This window comes from Chiloscyllium plagiosum, chromosome 7, assembly GCF_004010195.1.
Source record: "Chiloscyllium plagiosum isolate BGI_BamShark_2017 chromosome 7, ASM401019v2, whole genome shotgun sequence".
Lineage (NCBI taxonomy): Eukaryota > Metazoa > Chordata > Chondrichthyes > Orectolobiformes > Hemiscylliidae > Chiloscyllium > Chiloscyllium plagiosum.
The window spans coordinates 88,369,629-88,390,871 of record NC_057716.1 but is presented as its reverse complement, the minus strand read 5'-3'; the positions used below and the strand labels follow the sequence as shown (position 1 = coordinate 88,390,871).

Here is a 21,243-nt window from a genome sequence, read left to right as displayed (position 1 = left end):
ATGGACTCCAAGATCCTTCTGCACATTCACACTACCAAAAATCTTTCCATTTACCCAGTATTCTGTCTTCCTGTTATTCTTCCCAAAGTGAATCACCTCACATTTAGCTGCATTGAACTCCATTTGCCACCTCTCAGCCCAATTCTGCAGTTTATCCAAATCCCCCTGCAACCTGCAACATTTTTCCACACTGTCCACTACTCCACCGACATTAGTGTCATCTGCAAACCTACTAACCCATCCATCTGAGCCTGCGTCCAAGTCATTTATAAAAATAACAAACAGCAGTGTTCCCAAAACAGATCCTTGTGGCTCACCACTAGTAACCGGACTCCAGACTGAATCTTTTCCATCAACCACCTTCTTACAGAAAGCCAGTTTCTAATCCAAACTGCTAAATCACCCTCAATCCCATGCCTCAGCGTTTTCTCCAACAGCATATCATGTCGAACCTCATCAAGGGCTTTACTGAAGTCCATGTACACCACATCAATTGCCCTACCCTCATCCACATGCTTAGTCATCTTCTCAAAAAACTCAATGAGGTTTGTGTGACATGACCTGCCCTTGATGAAAACATGTTGACTATCTGCAATCAAATTGTTGCTTTCTAGATGATTATAAATCCTATCTCTTATCATCCTATCTCTTATAATCTTTTCCAAAACTTTTCCTGCAACAAACATAAGGCTCACTGGTCTATAATTACCTGGGTCATCTCTACTGCCCTTCTTGAACAAGGGCACAACATTTGCAATCCTCCAGTCCTCCGGTACTAAACCTGTAGACAATTACTACTCATAGATCAAAGCCAAAAGCTCCAACACCTCCTCCCTAGCTTCCCAGAGAATCTTTGGATAAATCCCATCTGGCCTCGGGGACTTGTCTACTTTCACTCCTTTGAGAATTGATAACACCTCTTCCTTACTAACCTCAATCCTTTCTAGTCTAGTATCTCGTATCTCATGCTTCTTCTCTACAATATTCTCCTACAATATTAGTTGAATAGAAACGAATGCTGATGAAACCCAGTAGGTCTGGTTGCATCTGTGGAGAGAGGAACAGAATTAATGTTTCAAGTCTAGTCTTACTCTTCTTCGTATCTTAGAAGCTGTTAACTCTGTTGCTGTTTTCACCGATGCTGCCAGATCTGCTAAGTTTTTCCAGTGACTCTCTGTTTTTTTCAGATTCCCAGCATCTGCATATTTTGCTTTTATATAAGTACAACTAGTTGTTTAAAATTCTTTAATATATGGGGATATATAATTTAGCTATATTAAGCTAATTTAGAGGTTAGGTAAAAATGATGCAAGACACTTGTTAGACCTCAACTAGCGTGTTGTGTACAATTCTGGAAACCATACTAAAGAAAAAGGAATGTTAACTCATTGGAGAGAATGTAGTAGAAATTTGTGAAAATAGTTCCAGGAATGAGAAATTTCAGTTATGAGGATAGATTGGAGAGGTCTGGAAAATTCTCTTTGGTGAGAAGAGGTTTAAGAGGAGATCTGGGCAAAGCTTTCAAAATGAAGAGAGGTGTGGATAGAGATGATAGGGAGAAACTGCCCTTGCTTGTAAAAGGATTGAGAATATACTGGCACAGATTTGATGTGATATACAAATTTGGCAAATGTGAATTGACAGAAAACTTACACAATATTCGAGTTTGTTATGCACAGTCTGGAAGTCTCATCGAGGCATATTCAATTAGGGCATTAATTAGCTGATTAGTTGAATAGAAACAATGTGTAAAGGTGTGGGGACAAAGAAGGCAAATAGTATTCATATAGAATCCGTGTCATATAGGCTATTTGACCCTTCCAGTTTTCACTGTCCCTCCAAACAGCACCCAACCCAGACCCACCCCCTTACTTTACATCTGTAATCCTGCATTTCCCCTGGTTAATCTTCCTAGCCTTAACATTCCTCTATGGGCAATTTAGCATTGCCAATCCACTTAACCTGCACATGTTTAGACTGTGTGGGGAAACCAGAGCAAGCCCATGCAGACCCAGGGAGAATGTACAAACTCCACACAGACAGTCACCAAAGCTGGAATCAAACCTGGGTCCCTGGCACTATGAGGCAGAAGTGCTAACCACTAAGCCACTGTGTTGCCCAGTCAAAGGTTTGGTCTTTGTGTTTGTTGGAGAGCTACTTCAGACATGACTCTGAATGGCCTCTTTTTGCATTGTAACAGTTTGAGATTCTATGGTACTGATGACTGTACTTCACCAGCAAACAATCAGACTGCCAGTTGAAAGGATCTGAAATGTAAATTTTATTTCAGTCCGAAGATCCTGCCTGACCTGCTGGGCGTTTTTCTTTTGTCCGTTTTCAAGAGAAATTTTATGACCTAAAATGAGCTTTAAAATGTTAAACAATCCATCCAAGCCAATTGAGGAAACAATTTTAAACAGCTTACTTTTACTTATTTGTTTTTTTCTTTTTCCTCATTCTGTTTCCTAATTATTATCCTGGAATTGTACGCCTGAGAAACATTGTGCAACAGCAATGTGCTTATGTCAGTTATATGAAATTAATCTCAAGGATTGATTTAGTTTTGTCTATGACACAACAACGGAAAGCTTTGAATCTCTGAATCAAGACTAACAGAAAAGAATCCTGTGACTTTCAGCCATTTGTATTACAATTTTATAATGCCTTCAATTTGAGAGACCAGCGAAACAGAAGGAAAATATTTAAATAAATACGAGGATAGTTTTTAAAAAACAGGTTAGTCAGGCATACAGGATAATAATTAGGAAACAGAATGAGGAAAAAGAAAAAAACAAATAAGTAAAAGTAAGCTGTTTAAAATTGTTTCCTCAATTGGCTTGGATGGATTGTTTAACATTTTAAAGCTCATTTTAGGTCATAAAATTTCTCTTGAATAAGGACAAAAGAAAAATGCCCAGCAGATCAGGCAGGATCTTCGGACTGAAATAAAATTTACATTTCAGATCGATAATTCTTCAACAGAAAGTTTCACTTACCATTGGGCTAATTTTTAACTATAAAGCAGATATTATTTCAGTTCAAAACATGTTTGTAATATAAGATGGTTTGTCCAGTGACAGAGAGCTGCTTTCACCCTCAGGACCAATCTAAAGTGTTGCAATCATGGAAAGATTCCTTTATTTTCCTAGGGAAAATTAATTCTAGGAATTTGATGAATAAGTGGTTCATGTAAGTGATGCATGTCTTTATCATTACTATTATGATTATGCAACAGGAATCTGGTATTATTTCCACAGTGAAGTTCTTCAGTTCTGCTCTTTCACAGAAAAAAAACAATATCACATTCATAAAGGTCACTGCTCATTGTGCAATTAATAACACTGCGCCAATCACATGTTTAACTTAATGACATTTCATCCAAAATGTTAAATGCACAGACTCTTTCCTACCTATACGCTGAGCTAACTCTAATTGTTTATACGTTGCAAGGGTGCCTCCTTCATAGTTACAGACCACTTTAGCTTCTTTCAAGGTGAGCTGATATTTTCCTTTGCGCGACTCTCTGTGATAAACACCAGCTGCTTGTTCTGTAATTACATGACAAAACAATACATCAGTTTTGAAAAATTCTGTACAATCTACTTTCTATGCAGTGAGAAGTCAAACCTTTCAGTTTAGCTTCCAATATATAAAAAGACAAAAAAAAAACTGCAGATGCTGGAATCTAAAATAGACAGGCAAGAAGCTGGAAGACAAAGCAAGCTGGGTAGTGTCAGGAGATGGAGAAGTCGACATTTCAGGTGTAACCCTTCTTCAGGACTGGAGAAGGGCTACACCTGAAATGTTGACTTTTTTACCTCCTGATGCTGCCTGGCTTGCTGTGCTCTTCCAGCTTCTTGCCTGTCTATTTTATATCCAATATATAAAAAGATAAGCTTGCTTTTGTTTCCTACTTCTGTCATTTTGTTTTACTGCTGTGGAAATGAAGCAACAAATACTTTTATAGTTCAGAATAAGTAGATGGGCATATGAATAAAAATGTTAAATACAAGATAATTTTAAAATAAAAGTTGTGGTGCTACTTTTCTATTAAAGTAAATATTGCAATATGAGGGGATATGACTCATAATATTACAGATAAAATAGACAAGGACACCGAGGGCTGTGGTTGTATCTACTGTGTGACACACTTAATGAAACTTTTAAAACAAATATTTTTAACTTCCTTGGGAATGGTGGAAACTCAGATTTTGGAGACCAAGGGTCAAATTATCTTTCATTGTAAGGGGAATAGTCTGGAAAAACTTGAGTCATAACACAAAAAAACATGTTTCTGAATATGTTCATATTCCCATGTCATAAAGATGGTTGGAGTGTTTCACTAAAAGGTGAATCTTAGTATGAAGAAATAATATTGGTCAAGAGTAAGCTATCTATGGTCAGGAACGAGAGACCACAACCAGAGTGAGACACAACCCGAATGAATATATAGTTTGAGGGACTTGGAGGCAGCATAGGAATGGAACAGCTAAATGTTTCTCCATTTTAAAAGTTTAAAACTAAGTAGTCTAGTTAAAAGGTTAATAAAGTAGCTGACTCAGCTGACTGATGAACAGTTATGAGTCAATTACTGAAAGCCTGAATGGGGCCTTAACATGCGTTGGTTATTATTGAAGCTTAACTATTGCGAGTCATCTCAGCTTAGTTCAGCTCTATTTAAAGAAGGCTTATTAAATGTGCATGACCAGTAGTCTGCACATGGTCAAGGTGGAGAGATCACATCTGGAATGAGACATGGCCTGAGTTAATATTTAGTTTGGCAAATTTGGAGCAGTGTAGGAATTTGGTGCAGAGGGGACGAGGTGGTTTTGTTTGCTATTTTAGTTCTTAGTTTGTTAGGTCTTTTTACTGGATAAATTGAAGCCTTGGAATGGGGTCCAGCACAAAAGAAAGAGTGACAAAACTGTCAGCTCATTGGTTGGTAATGGCTGCTAATTTGATCATCTATTGTAGGTTACTTTCACGTTGAAGGTAAATCGGGAAATGTTTACAGGTTACAAACTAAAAGGCAAGCAGGATTTTAAAAAAAAAATTAAAAAACTAAATAGAATAGAGATGCAGGGCCAGGCTATGTATTGTACTTCATGATGTGGGAGCTGATAGACTTCATTGTGCTGCATAGTGACAACATCAGTAGCAAGTGTTGGTTGCTTGAGGGACTCTACCTCAGATTTGATGAGTTGAAGTCTGAGCTTCAAACACTGAGACACATCAGAGAGGGGGAGAATTACCTGGAAATTGTGTTTCAGGAGGCAGTCACATCCCTGAGATTAACCTCCTCAAATTTGGTCAATGATCAGGGACAAAAGGATGTGATTATGAGCAAGGCAGATAGAGTGATCCACAAGATAGTGCTAAAAGAACTTCAGCCCCTGAGCTTGTCCAAGAGATTTGCGATTCTTCCTTCCCACGTGAATGAGAGCAAGGTTTGCAGGAAGGATTAGCAAACCATCATAGCACCATGATACTGCAAGCCATTCAGGAGGGAGGAGACAACAGAAATGTGGTTGTAACTGGTGACAGTATAGTCAGGGGAATAGACACTATTCTCTGTGGCCAGGATGGAGAGTCCCGAAAGTTCTCTTGCCTACCTGGTGCTCGCATCAGGATATTTCATTTGGGCTTCAGAGAAATTTGGAGCCGGAGGGGAAAGATTTAGTTGTCATGTCCCACATTGGGACCAACGATACAAGGCACAAAGAGGAAAGAGGGTCTGCTGAGGGAATTTTGAGCAGTTAGGGACTAAATTAAGAAGCAGTGCTAAAAAGGTAATAATCTCCAGATTGCTACTTGAGCCATGAGCTAATTGGCACAGGGTCAACAAAATTAAAGAGATAAACGTGTGGCTTAAGGGTTGGTGTGGGAGAAATTATTCAAACTCATGGGGCAATGGCATAAGTACTGGGGACAGAAGGAATGGTTTCAATGGGACAGGCTTTACTTGAATCTTGCTTGGACCAGAGTCCTGGTGAATCTCATAACTAGGACTGTGGGTAGGACTTTATTGGGTTCACTTAAATGGAAACTAATGGAAATACTTAGAAGGGGAAGGCTCAGCAGAGGTTATCACAGTTTCCACAACAAGTATTAGGACAGGGAGTATGAAGAAGCTCAGGAGAACTTCAGGCACAGCAGATAAGGGGACAACTATGAGAAAGGGGGCTGTCAACACAGGTCTGAAGATGTTGTACTTAAATGCATACAGTATACAAACAAGGTAAATGAGCTTGTAGCGCAGATTGAAATTGACTGGTACAATGTTGTGGGCATCTCAGACATATGACCGCAAGGGTATCAGGGCTCAGAACAAAATATTCAAGGCTATGCTTTCTTGAAGATGGGTAGGGGGATGGGTTTGCATTATTAGTAAGAAATTAAAATAATTCGATAGCAATTGGTGATAGAGAGTTGGAAGTTGTAGAATCTGTGGATAAAGTTGAGCAACTGCACAAGAAACCTTTTGGAGCAGCTTGCTGTAGAGCACTGTAGAACAGGCAATTCTGGATTTTGTGATGTTCATTGAAGCAGAGTTGATTCGGTGAAGGAACCCCTCGGGTGCAGTGACCATAATATAACAGATTCACGCTGCGGTTTGAGAAAGAGAAGCTTGAATCAGATATATTGCAATTGAGTAAAGGTAACGACAATTACATGAGGGAGGAACTGGCCAGAGTTGATTGGAAAGGGAGCCTAGAAGGGAAAATGGTGGAGCAACAATGGAAGGGGCTTTTGAGGTTAATTTGGGAGGCACAGCAGAAAATCATCCCAAGGAAGAAAAGTTATTGGGAAGCCTTTAAAAACTAGCAGAGGACAACAAAAGAAACAATTAGGGGGGAGAAGATGAAGTACGAGGGTGAGCTAGCTAATAAAATAAAAGAAGATAGCAAGAGGTTTTTATTTGAATATGTAATAAGTAAGAGAGAGGCAGAAGTGAATATTAGACTGTGAGAAAATGAGGCTGGAGAAAGTAATGGGTACAAAGAAATGACGGGCAAGTGAATAGATACTTTGCATCAGTGTTCATGGTGAAAGACTGCAGTAGCATAGCAGAACTTCAAAAGAATCTGGGCAGAGGTGAGTGTAGTGACCAAAGGCTGAGGAGAAGGTGCTGGGGAAGCTGAAAGGACTGAAGATGGATAAATCACCTGAACTGGATAGAGAACACTAGATTTCTGAAGGAGATAGCTGAGAAGATTGTTGAAGTGTTGATGGCGATCTTCTAGGGAAAAAAAAACTGGAGTCAGGGACAGTCTCATAGGACTGGAAAATAACTAATATTGCACCTCTGTTTAAGGAGAAAGGGAGGCAGAAGACACAAAATTATGGACTGCTTAGCCTGACCTCATTCATTGGTAACATTTTACAGTCCATTATTAAGGATGAGATTGTGGAGGTTTTGGAAGTGTGTAGTAAAATACGGTTGAGTCAGCATGGCTTCGTCAAGGGGACACCATGCCTGACAAATCTGTCAGAGTTCTTTGAAGAGGTAAAAAGAAAGTTAGGTAAAGGAGAGCCAGTGGTTGTGATCTGTTTGGATTTCCAGAAGGCCTTTGACAAGATGCCATACAGGAGGCTGCTAAATAAAAGAAGAGCCCACAGTGTGAGGGGAAAGCTACTGGCATGGATAGAGGATTGGTTGACTGGCAGAAGACAGAGAGTGGGAATAAAGGGATCTTTTTCAGGATAGCAGCTGGTGACTAGCGGAGATTTGCAGGGGTCAGTGTTGAGATGACAATGATTCATATTATGCATTAATGATCTAGGTGAAAGAACTGAAGGCATTGTTGCTGAATTTGCAGATGATACAAAGATATATGAAGGGGCAGGCTAGGACATTGAGAAAAGAAATGGCAGATGAAATACAGTGTGGTAAAGTGTGAGATTATGCACTATGTTAGGAAGAATAAAGGCGCGGACAATTTTGTGAATTGGGAAAGGTTTCAGAAGTCTGAAGCATAAAGGGACTTCACAATCCTAGCTCAGAATTGTCTTAATTGGAAGTTAGGAATGCAAATTCAACATTAGCATTCATTTCAAGAAGACAAGAATACGAGAACAGAGATGAAATGCTGAGGTTACATAAGGCTCTGGTAAGACCACATTTAGAACATTTTGAGCAGTTTTGGGGTCTGTTTCAAACGAAGGATATACTGGCATTGGAGAGAATCCAGAGGACGTTCACAAGAATGATCCTGAGGATGAAGGGCTTGTCAAATGAGAGGCGGTTGAGGACTTTGGGTCTGTACTCAGTGGAGATTAGAAGGATGAGGGAGATCTCATTGACACTTACAAAATATTGAGAGGCCTGGACAGAATGGTCATGGAGAAGATATTTCCAATGGTAGGAGAGACCAGGACCCAAGGGCACAGCATCAAAGTAAAGGGACAGCCCTTTAGAACTGAGATGAGGAGGAGTTTCTTCAGTTAGAAGGTGATAAATCTGTGGAACTCATTGCCACAGAAGACAGTGAAGGCCAAGTAATTCAGAGTATTTAAGACAGAGATAGATTGGCTCTTGATTAGTAATGGGATCAAGAGTTATAAGGGAAAGGTAAAAGAGTGGAGTTGTGAAATGTACCAACGATGATTGAAATGTGGGGCAAACTCAACAAGCCAAATGGCCTAATTTTGCTCCTGGATTTTGTTATCTAAAAGCTTTAGTCAAATGAACTGAATATGAAACATAAAAACAGTTAAATCACATTGTCAACCTATAGTATTTTGTTTCTTAAAACATAAAGTCAATATTGAAGAATTGCCAATGCCCAAATAATCAAACAAAAAGTGAATGAACAGATTATGATCACTCTTACCACTTTGCCCTCCTGTTCTAATGAGAGAATTATTTCACAAGACAAGAAAGAGAGCGGAATGTATGTGTGTACAGATGTGAAAATCTGGTTTGTGAATGCATCACAACAGCTTTGTATCTATTTGGTTTTCCATCACCAATAAACACTAAATGTTTAGAAAGGAACATCTTTATTAATTTGATGCTGAAGAGCAATCTTTTTATTTGAATTTTGTTCCTCATGTGCAGTTAACGCAAACCTTGGAAGTACTGTGAAAATAATAAGAGTTCAAAAGGACACAGACAGGCTGATGGAATGAATGCCAGATGACATTTAGTGGTGAGAAGAGTGAGGAAATGGAGTTTAAAATAAATGAAAGTAATGGTGATAGACTCCTTGCCAAAACTGCAAGTGATTTCAAATGTCACACTTTTTCATCTAACCTACCCTCAGACGTAATTGCAAGAATGGTAAGCTGCTACACTCTCTTGTCTCACTGCTGACTTTGCATGATACCAGATGCAAGGGCGATCCGAACATCTGTGCAGCTTGGCAACTGCATGACCGGTACAGGGAGTTTCTCTGCTATCATCCTTCACTACAGTGTACCAAGCATTGCTAATCATGCCTTATTTAGATGATTATACCATGGGATAAGGTAGGGAAATACCTCAGACAGAATGAGGAATTAAATTCATGCAATGGCATTAATCTGCACCACACCAATTGTGGAACTGGCCTCCTATCATAAAGGGTACAATTCTAAAGGAGTGCTGGAACCTGGGGGTATAAGTCTGCAAATCAGGGAAGGTAATAGGGCAACTTTTGAAAGTTGTTAAAACATCAAATAGAATCCAGAACTTTATGAATACAGTCATAGGATACAAATGAAAAGAAGTTATAAGGAACCTTTACAAAACTCTCGTTCAATCTTATCTGGTGTATTGTGTCCAATTCTGAGTGCCACTCTTCAGGAAGGATGTGAGGACTTTGGAGAAGATGCCGAAAAGATATACAAAAAATGGTGTCAAGGAAAGATATACAAAAAATGGAGAAGCTGTGGTTATTTTCCGAGAATAGGGGGTGAAAAGAGATTAGATAAAGGTGTGAAAGTCCTGAAGGGTCTAGCCAGAGTCAATAGGGAGAAACTGTTATTGTTGGTAAAAGAGTTGAAAACTCAAGGAAATGGACATAAGGTGACTCACTCCGTCCCCCGCGCCCCCACTCCCCCCCAAGCCCCGGTCTGGCCCAAAAAGGCAATGAATGAGGAAATCTTATTTTATGCACTAAGTGATTTGGATCTGCCTGAGAGTGTGGTGAAGGTAGATTCAGTTTTGGCTTTGAGGTAAGCACCTAAAAAGAAAAAGGTTGAAGGGCTATAGTGAAAGATTAGAGAATGGGGCAAATTAAACTGCTCTTGCAGGCACACACACATGGTCTCTTCGTGTAATTTAAGCATTCTCTGAACCAAAGATTTATGAGCTGTGAAACTATTATTTGTATGAGACTGAAAGTGAGTGTGATAACTGTTTGGTAGTGATAAGGATCACAGAAATCACAGACACTATCCTTACTCAATATCCACCAACGGCACACTTTCTAGCTAGGACTTTTGGAGATTGTAAAATTTTACAGCATTTAAGGAGGTCTTTTGTAAATGTATCCACCAATTCCCAAAGTATTTCTTGCTATATTCACCTATTTCCATTTTAAACAAGGAATGGGAACACTTTTTCTTTAAACATTCCCTGAGCCAAAGTACTGCTGAGATCAACCCTTAAGCCTCTATTTACATTTTGGTGAAACAGTATGTTTTACAGTATACTGTAATTCCGTCTATTTATTCACATATAATGTTTGTGATTTTTTGACATGAACTTTAAAAATTAAAGAAATGTTTCAGACAATCAATGAGTTATACAAAAATGAGATGATCATCTAAAAGGTAATAGTTTGGACCCCATATATTTTGGTAGATTACAGAATTTTGAAGCATCAAAAGATATGCCAGTCGCAGATTCTCAATAGTTTGAACATTAACAACAAATGAGCCAAAATGTTCATGTTAAGAAATTAAAACCCAATTTTACAGCACCAAATGAAATAACAATCTTCCTCCTGCTTTAGAGCACCAGATGAAATAAAGATCTTGCTCTGTGCTGAAATTAATTTGTCATTTTTAAAACAAAATAGGAGATATAACACAGGAAACAACCACAGCCTTACCTAACCATATTGAGTTGTGCAGTACTCCATTCTTCAGCCCCCAGGTGACTGTCTCATGCCATAGTAAAACAAAAAAAAAGAATGTCAAAAGCATGGTAACAGTCGTACCTCAAGGTTTGAGGGTGTTCTAGTAAATGTTTAGTGCTGTAATAGTCTCAAATAGATGTAGCTTCCAGTAAATTACGTGGTGCTCCAACATCTGGTCTCCAGACGTTATTTCCTAACTGTTTAATAGCTGTGAGGTCATTGTAGTTGCTAAGACTGCAGTTGCTGTAGTATAACAGTACTCCAATTGTAATGTGGACAATTGTTATTTTAAGTGGTTTCAGAGTAATATCAAATATGCTATAATTAATGAACATTTTAATTAAAATGAGAGTGATGGTTAGATGTGTGATGGTTTTCTAAGTAACAATTCAGCATTTATTTCCCCTTTATTCTAGTTTAGTCTCTTGGAGAATGCATGTAGACAGGGTTGGCAGCTGATTTACCATAGCTCAGCTGAGACAATGCAGTCACTGTGTAAGACATTAGAATTAAAAGCACATCTACTTCAACTTTGTGGTTTTCTGTTTCCCCATCCCCAAAGTCCAAGAACAAGTATCATGTTCTTGGGCTGTGTAGGTATGAATTCCAATCCCTGTATTCTAAAGAGGGGACCTTATTTTGTTTGCAGATTTCACTGCTTCTGTACTATTTCAGGGCATTATTGTAAATGATGCCATGAAAACAATTTATTTCCAAAATTGAAATCACCTAAAAGATAGTCCATTTTCAACCTTCACAGCAGACATGTAGGACAAAAGGTTGCCAGACCACACACATTTAAATAAAAACAAAAATTATATTGCAAGCTTTATGAATAGTGTAAAAGAGAGAAAAATGGACAGTTAATAGCAGAACACAGACATGCTCCTTAATTCCAGCATTTTATACTTTTATTTCTGATTCTCAGCATTTACATTCTACTTAATACAGCCTCTTTTTAAACATACAAAAGTCCATTTTAGAGTTGTGCCCATCTTACACCTGTAACAAATTGACACCAATCTGTGGGTTTCCAAACTGTACATACCTCTTCTAGATATCCAGTAGCAAGGGCTGGGTTTTACACCATCTGTTGGCTGTCGTTTTGGTGGTGACGGGGAGTGGTGGTGATGCATACTTTATAAAGCTCTGGTTAAGCCCCATTTGGAGTACTGTGTCCAGTTTTGGTCCCCACACCTCAGGAAGAACATACTGGCACTGGAACATGTCCAGCGGAGATTCACACGGATGATCCCTGGAATGACAGGTCTAACATATGAGGAACGGCTGAGGATACTGGGATTGTATTCGTTGGAGTTTAGAAGATTAAGGGGAGACTTAATAGAGACGTACAAAATAATACATGGCTTGGAAAAGGTGGATGCTAGGAAATTGTTTCAGTTAGACGAGGAGACTAGGACCCGTGGTCACAGCCTTAGAATTAGAGGGGGTCATTTCAGAACAGAAATGCGGAGACATTTCTTCAGCCAGAGAGTGGTGGGCCTGTGGAATTCATTGCCACGGAGTGCAGTGGAAGCCGGGACGCTAAATGTCTTCAAGGCCGAGATTGATAGATTCTTGTTGTCTAGAGGAATTAAGGGCTACGGGGAGAATGTTGGTAAGTGGAGCTGAAATGCGCATCAGCCATGATTGAATGGCGGAGTGGACTCGATGGGCCGAATGGCCTTACTTCCACTCCTATGTCTTATGGTCTTATGGTCTTATGGTCTATACAATATAGGGGTGCCAATGATCCCAACTTCCAGCTATTTCAGACCTGCCCCCTCAACTGCAAACCACCATCCCCCTCCCAAGAATATATTAAGTCGGAGGGCGCTGCAATTGGTAGCCGAATAACTATATTTAAAACCAAGAATTAGACAATAGACAATAGGTGCAGGAGTAGGCCATTCGGCCCTTCGAGCCTGCACCGCCATTCAATATGATCATGGCTGATCATTCCTAATCAGTATCCTGATCCTGCCTTATCTCCATAACCCTTGATTCCACTATCTTTGGTTAAAGGTCAGTTGAGTTTGTCACCAGACTAACATGTTGACAACACTATAATATGGCTAGTGGGTAGGAAGAAATGGGAGTACTTTTTTGAAGACAACAAGGAGAGCAGAGTACATAACTTGTTGGAGTTGTTCTGTGAGCACCAGAGAATACCCCTGCCAAGATGCCAACCTCATCCTCCCTACATTCCTCACTGCCTGACCTCTAAATCCCAATTTGGAGACTGTGAGGACTGCACATGCTGGAAAATCACAGTCAATATGGAGCTGGAGAAAGCACAGCAGATCAAGCATCATCAGAGGAACAGAGAGTCGATGAAGGGCCCCGCTCAAAATGTCAACTCTCCTGCTCCTCTGATGCTGCTTGACCTGCTGTGCTGTTTCCAACTCCACATTTTATCGACTCCAAATCCCAATCACTCAATCCTTCTTCCCCCCCTCCCAGGACTCTTAGAATCCCATCCCAGTCTTACTCCCCCAGGGCCTAACTGGTTCCAGTGCCCATCTTATCTTCTTCAAAGGACTGCTGCAGTCCCAGCAGTTCCTGCCAGCTGAGCTCTGCTATCTCTGCTATCTTATCTCGGCAAAGTAGATTGGCTGGCACTTCTTGAAGGTGACACTTTTTCGTATTAAAGTGCGAATGTATCGCTTTCTCCTCAGTTAGACCCCTGAAGCATGTAAGTACTATAGGGTGGGGCTCTCTCTCATGTGTTGGCTGCTGGCTTACTTGCCTTCCACGGAAATGAGCCATCTACTCTTCCCCACCCCAATCCACCCATCACCACCACACTGGTCCAGCTTAAAATTGAGTCCCACACTAGCAGAAATGCAATACTAAAGAAAATTGTTAGCTATTTACTTCAGAAAGTTAGGTAATACATATATTTCCCCTTGAGGAAGCCTCTGATGGGTAAATTATTTCTTGGCTTGAGTAGTCTATGATTGATGATAGCCAAGTTTGAACTTTCTTGAACTTGCTTTTATTTACTCAAAGCCACATAGAGAGGATTAATTGAGTCATGATTAAACAAAAGAAATATTGTCCTGACAAATGCAAGATATTACAGATGCTGGAAATCTAAAACAAAATCAGAAAATGTTTGAATCATTTGGTAGGTCAGGCAGTATGAGCGTAGAGGCTGTTAATATTTCATATTAATCTCCATTCCTCAGTGTCCAAAGATGTTAGGGTTGATCAATAAGACAGGGCTCTGGAAAGAACAATAGGGAGGAGGGAACAATGGGGTATTGAGGAGATATAAATGACAATGGCAGAACAGTTCAAGGGCAGGAACGCATGGAGAATCCAATAGGATAGAAAGGATTATTTTAGTTGGGAATATGGCCAGGGTAAAGCAATTAGATCTCAGCTATGTAATATGCCAATGCAGAGAGGACCAATGCTGGCATCAATCCACACATTTTCCATTCCCACTGGCTCTGGCATAGCAGTGTTCTATTAGCAGCTTCTATGCCTGAGACAAAATAGGAGTATGGATTGTGATCTGAAGTTGTTTAACTCAAGGTTAAGGCCAGAGGCTGTAGTGTACCCGGTAGAAAGACAACATAATATTCATTGTTTTAGCAATGAATTTCATTGAGACAGTGAGGTGGTCAAGAGTAGGGAAAGCAGTGTTGGAGTGTAATAGAGAATTGAAGAGGGAGAGAGTCAGAGTAATGCAGTGCAGAAAAGGCCCTTTGGCACTGACATTAACTACATTGAAGATGCATTAAATCCCAAATCCCAGGCAGTGCATTCCAGATTCCCACCACCCCCTGAGTGATTTTTTTTCAAATCCACTCTGAATCTCCTGTCCTTTACCCTAAAACTATGCCCCCTCATGACTGACCCTTTAACAAAAGGGAACAGCTGTTTCCTTTGTACCCTGTCTATACCCCTCATAATCGTCTACACTTCATCAAGTCCACCCTCCAGCCTTCTCTGCTCTAAAGAAAAAAAATAAGCCTATCAAATCTCTTCTTATAGCTCAATTGCTCCATCCCTGACAACAACCTGGTGAACCTTCTCTGTATCCCCTCTAGTGTTATCACATCCTTCCGATGAAATTTCCTGCCTCGCATCCCATAACTGCCTGGGATGCAATTCATCCAGGCCAGAAGATTTGTCTGTTTTTAAGCCTGAGCCTCCAACACCTCCCCATTTCCTTTATCAAACTATGCAAGTTCCTCACAATTCCTTTTCCTGAATTCCGTACCTATGTTCTGCTTTTCCAGAATGCAAACTGAAGAGAAACATTCATTCAACACCCTTCCAATATCCTGCAACTTCACACACAGATTGCCCCCTTGGTCACTAATGGATCCTACTCTTTCCCTGGTTAACCTTTTTCCTTTAATACATTTATAGAATATCTTAGATTCTCCCAAATCCTGCTCGTAAGTCTTTTCTCATGCCCCTTTTTGCTCTTCTAATTGCTTTCTTCAGTTCCCTCTTACACATTCTATGTTACTCTAGGGCTAGAGTTGAATTGGTCCCTTTGGAACTACTCAAAGCTTTCTTCATCTTCTTCCTCAACCAGTTCTAAATTGTCCTAGATATCCAGGGGTTCCCTGAACTTATTACTCCTATATTTCCCTGTAAAGGGTACATGTTGGATCTGTACTCTCCTTAACTGCTTTTTGAATGCCCTCCAACTGCTCCACTATGGACTTATCTGAAAGGAGCTGTACTTTAATAAAATCTGCCTTCCCTAATCCAAAGCTGTTTTTTTGTAGGCCACCTGTCTCCTTGTCCAGAACAAATTTAAACCTTCGTATGTTTTGGATACATTTCATGAAATCCACCCCTTCTAAACCCATAACACTATGACTATCCAAATTTATGTTTAGAAAGTTGAAATCCCCTGATATAATTACTCGATTATTACTCTTACACACCTCATAGAGTTATAGAGTCATAGAGATGTGCAGCATGGAAATAGGCCTTTTGGTCCAACTCGTCCATGCTGACCAGATATCCCTTCCCAATCTAGTCCCAGTTGGCAACACCCGGCCCATATCCCTCCAAACCCTTCATATTCATATACCCATCCAGATGCCTTTTAAATGTTGCAATTGTACTAGCCTCCACCAATTCCTCTGGCAGCTCATTCCATACACATACTACCCTCTGTGTGAAAAAGTTGCCCCTTAGGCCTCTTTTATATCTTTCCTCTCTCATCCTAAACCTATGCCCTCTAGTTCTGGACTCCCCACCCCAGGGAAAAGACTTTATCTATTTATCCTATCCATGTCCCTCATGATTTTATAAACCTTTATAAGGTCACCCCTCAGCAGATCTCACCAAATGGCAGAACAGATTCAATAAGCCAAATGGCCTATTTCTGCTTGTGTCTTATGGCCACACCATCTCACAGTTAACCACGTGCTCACTATGCTTCAAATTTAAAGTTTTCCCTCTTTTTTAAATTCCTTCAGCACTTTACCTCTTAAGATCTATAACCAAGGTGGCCTCTGCAATTCTCAGATATGTTCACCTGTGCCTCCCCACCCCACTTCTTTCACTCCACCACTGTGGGCTGTCTCTTCAATCATGTAGATGCCATGCTCTGGAATTAACTTAAACCCCTCAGTCTCCTTTTTTTTACCCAACATCTCCTTGTCTAAGCTTTCACTCATTTTCTATCTCAGAACTCATTTTTGTCTGATTATGTGAAGCAGCGTGATCATTTTTCTGTAAATTAAAGTCAAAATTTAATTCAAAGTCTAAATTGTTTTGCTACAAGAATACAAGTTGTTTGTTTTCTGTGGATTAGTGCAGCATCTGGTTCTGCATGGCCAAGTGCAATGAATAAAGTGACACTGAATCAGGCTTTTCGTGGTGTTAGAAGTATTAGGAACATTGACTAAGATATGTCATACTCTGATTAATAAAATTTACAACTATTAAAAAATTGCTTGTTATCTAAAAGCATTTAATTGAGTTTTAAGCCCACATCCCTATACAGTCCCAAACCCTATGTATTTCTTCCTCGCCTTACCTGTGTGGAAGGTACAGGGGCAGGTGTGGGTTGTGTTACCATGGTAACTGCCCCACTCTGTGCTGTAGATGCAGTGGTTGCGGTGTTTGTTGTTCTTGCTGTTTCACCATGCACACTTTCAGGAATACCTTGTGCATTCATAGCAGGTGACTGGACTTGATTTGATGCAACTCTGTGAACTATCTACATATTTGCTCCTCTATTTCCTTCTGACTCTTTAGGACCCTATACTACACTCCCAGTAATGTGACTGCTCCCTCAACATTCATAAATTTTACCCACAAAGCCATGATTGAAGACCTTTCCAAGATATCTAAGGGTTTGAGCTACAGTGAGAGGCTGAATAAGCTGGGGCTATTTTCCCTGGAGTGTCGGAGGCTGAGGGGTGACCTTATAGAAGTTCATAAAATCATGAGGGACATGGATTGGGTGAATAATCAAGGTCCTTTCCTCAAAGTAAGGGAGTCCAAAAGTAGATGGCATAGATTTAAGGTGAGAGGGGAAAGTTTTAAAAGGGACCTAAGGGACAACGTTTTCACGCAGGAGGCAGTGCATGTATGCCAAAAGAAGCGGTGGAGGCTGGTGCAATTACAGCATTTGAAAAGCATCTTGATGGGTACATGAATAGAAAGAGTTTAGAAGGATATGGGACAAATGCTGACAAACGGGACTAAATTAATTTAGAATATCTGATCAACATGCTTAAGTTGGGTCTGTTTCCATGCTGTACATCCTTATGATTTGTTATCATTTCTCCTTATTCCAATAATTGATTCCTTAATTAACAGTGCTACTCCACCACAGTTATTTACATCCTCTTCTGTCTTGTCTAAAGACTTTATACCCCGGTATGTTGAGTTGCCAGACTAGCCCTTCCCTTAACCATGTTTCTGTAGTGGCAACAGTATCACACTTCAATGTGTTAATTCACACATTAACACATCAGTCTTACCTATTGCACTCCTAGCATTACAATAAAGACTACCCAGCCTTACCTTACTCTCAAAACACTCAATGTAGCTGAATTCACTCTGACTTGTTTTCTTTACCGTTGCATGATGTATCGCCATTTCATCAATTAAGGTCAGTGACGGAAAACTCAGGGTCAGGACGGAGAGGAGATATTAAGGAAAGTGTTTTCCCAGTCTAGTCTCACCAGTGTAAAGGTGATTGCATGTAAGCAGTGAATGCAGTACTGAAAATGTGTTGCTGGAAAAGCGCAGCAGGTCAGGCAGCATCCAGGGAACAGGAGAATCGACGTTTCGGGCATAAGCCCTTCTTCAGGAATGCCCGAAACGTCGATTCTCCTGTTCCCTGGATGCTGCCTGACCTGCTGCGCTTTTCCAGCAACACATTTTCAGCTCTGATCTCCAGCATCTGCAGACCTCACTTTCTCCTCAGTGAATGCAGTACACCAGGCTGAAAGAAGTACAAGTGAATCACTGTTTCATCCTGGATGAAGTTACTGGATAATATGAATGGACGACATGAGAGGACATCTTCAGCACTTACACAGGAAGTTTCTAGGGAAAAGGAAACCGATCTTAGGAGTGATGGATGAGTGGAAAGGGTCCCTTAACAGACAGATCCTGTAGAATGTTGGAAGGATTGGAGAGGGTAGGGGAAAGTAAATATTTGATACTTTCGTGTTGTGTTCTCCTCCAATTATAAATTCCTCTAGGATAATATTGATCTAAAATGATAGAGATTTTAACAATTCGAACTTTACAAACACAGCACCTCTCAATGCATCCACTGTATTTTATAGTTAATTTTCCAAAGACATCAATATTTGGTCTTTTAAACCCTCTACATTTTTTGACAGCATTAGAAAAAATAAAATTCAAAACTGCCTGTAGCCTTTTGTCATGCTGGTGAAGATTGTGTCTGTCGGGAACTGGGGCAAAAATGATGCAGTCTTACCTGTTGAGATTTTCAACTTTTTGAATTATTTATGATAGAGCATAACTGTGTATGCAGGCTGAGATTCAAAATCAAAATATATGCTCTGCGGAAAGACTAGAGCCAACCAGACTGTAAACAGTGTCAGTCAAGGTCACCATCACCTTCTGTCTTTATTCCTCCAGTTTTTTCCAGGCTGTGATAGAGGGTCTCTCGGATATCAATTTTCTCTCCCAGATATGTGAAGCCAAGTGACTGGCATTTTCAAAGAAAACTTGACATTGAACCACATAAAGTGATCTCTGAACAGTTGTTCACAAGTTCAGTCAATGATTGTTTTTAATTTGTTTAAGGGATGTAGCCATCACTGGCGAGGCCAGATCTTTTTTCCATATTCAGACCAAGGCTGTAATGTATTGCCCTGGAGGAATGCAATGAAGCATGAGTGAATACATTATTGTGAAGTAAGTGTCACTTAATAGCATTGTCAACAACATCACTTTGCTGAGACTTAATTAATGACAATTTGCCGGGTTACATTTACACTGCTTTTCATGCATATGACAATTTTTCACATTCCTGATTATATGCCAATGCTGAAGCTTTACTGGAATAGCTTTGTTAGGAGTGTCATTGGTTGTAGAATGTGAATCTTCAGCACTGTAATGAGAAGATTGTCAGCATTTATAGCCTGTGAAGTATCCAGGATCTTCAACCATTTCTTGCAACAATGTGGAGTGAATTGGAGTGGCATGATGGCTCACTGGTTAGCATTGCTGCCTCACATCACAAGCAACCCAGATTTGATTCCATTCTCAGGTGGCTGTCTGTGTGGAATTTGAACATTTTCCCCATGGCTGTGTGGGTTTCGTTCAGGAACTCCAGTTTCTTCCCACAGTTCAAAGGTGTACTAGTTAGGTAGATCGGCCATGGGTGGGCTAGGTGGGTTAGCCATGGGAAATGTAGCCTTTTGGGTTGTGGATCTGCATGGGATGCTTGTTGGAGGTGTGGACTCAATGGGCAGATAGGCCTGCTTCCACGCTGTGGGAATTCTTTGAATTGAGTGACTGACAATGCTGGGTGCCTCAGAGGAGGCTGAAATGGATTACCACTTTGAATGTCTGGGGTGAGATGCTTGCAAATGTTTTGTGCTTTGCATTGATATGTCAAGCTGAAAAATGTGTTGCTGGAAAAGCGCAGCTGGTCAGGCAGCATCCAAGGAGCAGGAGAATCGACGTTTCGGGCATAAGCCCTTCTTCAGGAATCAGCTGAAAAATGTGTTGCTGGAAAAGCGCAGCTGGTCAGGCAGCATCCAAGGAGCAGGAGAATCGATGTTTCAGGCACAAGCCCTTCTCCTAATTGATATGTCAAGCTCCCACATAATTAAGGATGGAGATCTTACTCACTCCAGTTAGTTGTTTAATTGCCCACAAGCATTCAAAACCAGATGTGACAGGACTGCAGAGTTTAGATCTGATCCATTAGTTGTGGAATTACTTAGCTCTATCACTTGCTATTTATGCTGCTTGACATGCAAGTGGTCTTGCGTATTAGTTTCACAAGGTTTTTGGTCTATCAAGGGAAGCAAGGAATACAGGAGTGGACAGGAAATGGAACTGAAGCTGAGCATCAGTCATGAATGGAACAATGTTGACAGACTATATGATCTCCTATTTGTTATACTTTTAACCATGAGCCATTCAGACAAAGTGGATAAGAAGATCAAATTTACTTTGGTTGATGGATCAATAACTGAGCTCAGAGCCAGGAAGATTAGAGGGAATTTGGAGGATCTTGTTTCACCAAGAGGGTGGTGAAAATCTGGAAGTTGCTGTTTGAAAGGGTGGTAGAGACAGAAGCCTCCATCACATTTAAAAAGTAGTTGGATAAGCACCTGAATTTATATAAATTACAAAGCTTGGGACCATGACCTGAAAATTAGCATTTGGCCAAATGGCTACTTCTTGACCAGCACAGACGTTACTCTGGTCTGGAAGCACGGTTGTTCAGTGCTTCACAGCACCAGGGACTCGGCTTCAAGTCTATCCTCATGTAACTGTCTGTGTGGAGTTTGTATGTTGTTCCCGTGTCTGCGTGGGTATCCTCCAGGTGCTCTGGTTTCCTCCCACAGTCGAAAGATGTGCAGTTCAGATGGATTGGCCATGCTAAATTGTCCACAATGTCCAGGAATGAGCAGGCTCGGTGAATTAGGCATGGGAAATGCAGGGCTACAGAGATAGGTAGGTGGGGATGTGA

The 21,243-nt window shown here is 40.4% G+C and overlaps 1 protein-coding gene across 1 annotated transcript in view; it reads right to left on the bottom strand.

The window, feature by feature from the left end:
• Positions 1 to 11,392, bottom strand: part of tnfaip6 (tumor necrosis factor, alpha-induced protein 6) — a 48,304-nt gene extending 36,912 nt beyond the window's left edge. The window contains exons 1-2 of the mRNA XM_043694155.1: positions 11,040 to 11,392; positions 3,411 to 3,548 (exon numbers count right to left, since the gene is read on the bottom strand). Coding sequence (XP_043550090.1) covers positions 3,411 to 3,548; positions 11,040 to 11,133 — 232 coding nt within the window. The 5' untranslated portion in view covers positions 11,134 to 11,392. The remainder of the gene's footprint in view (positions 1 to 3,410; positions 3,549 to 11,039) is intronic.
• Between the last annotated feature and the right edge of the window lie 9,851 nt (positions 11,393 to 21,243).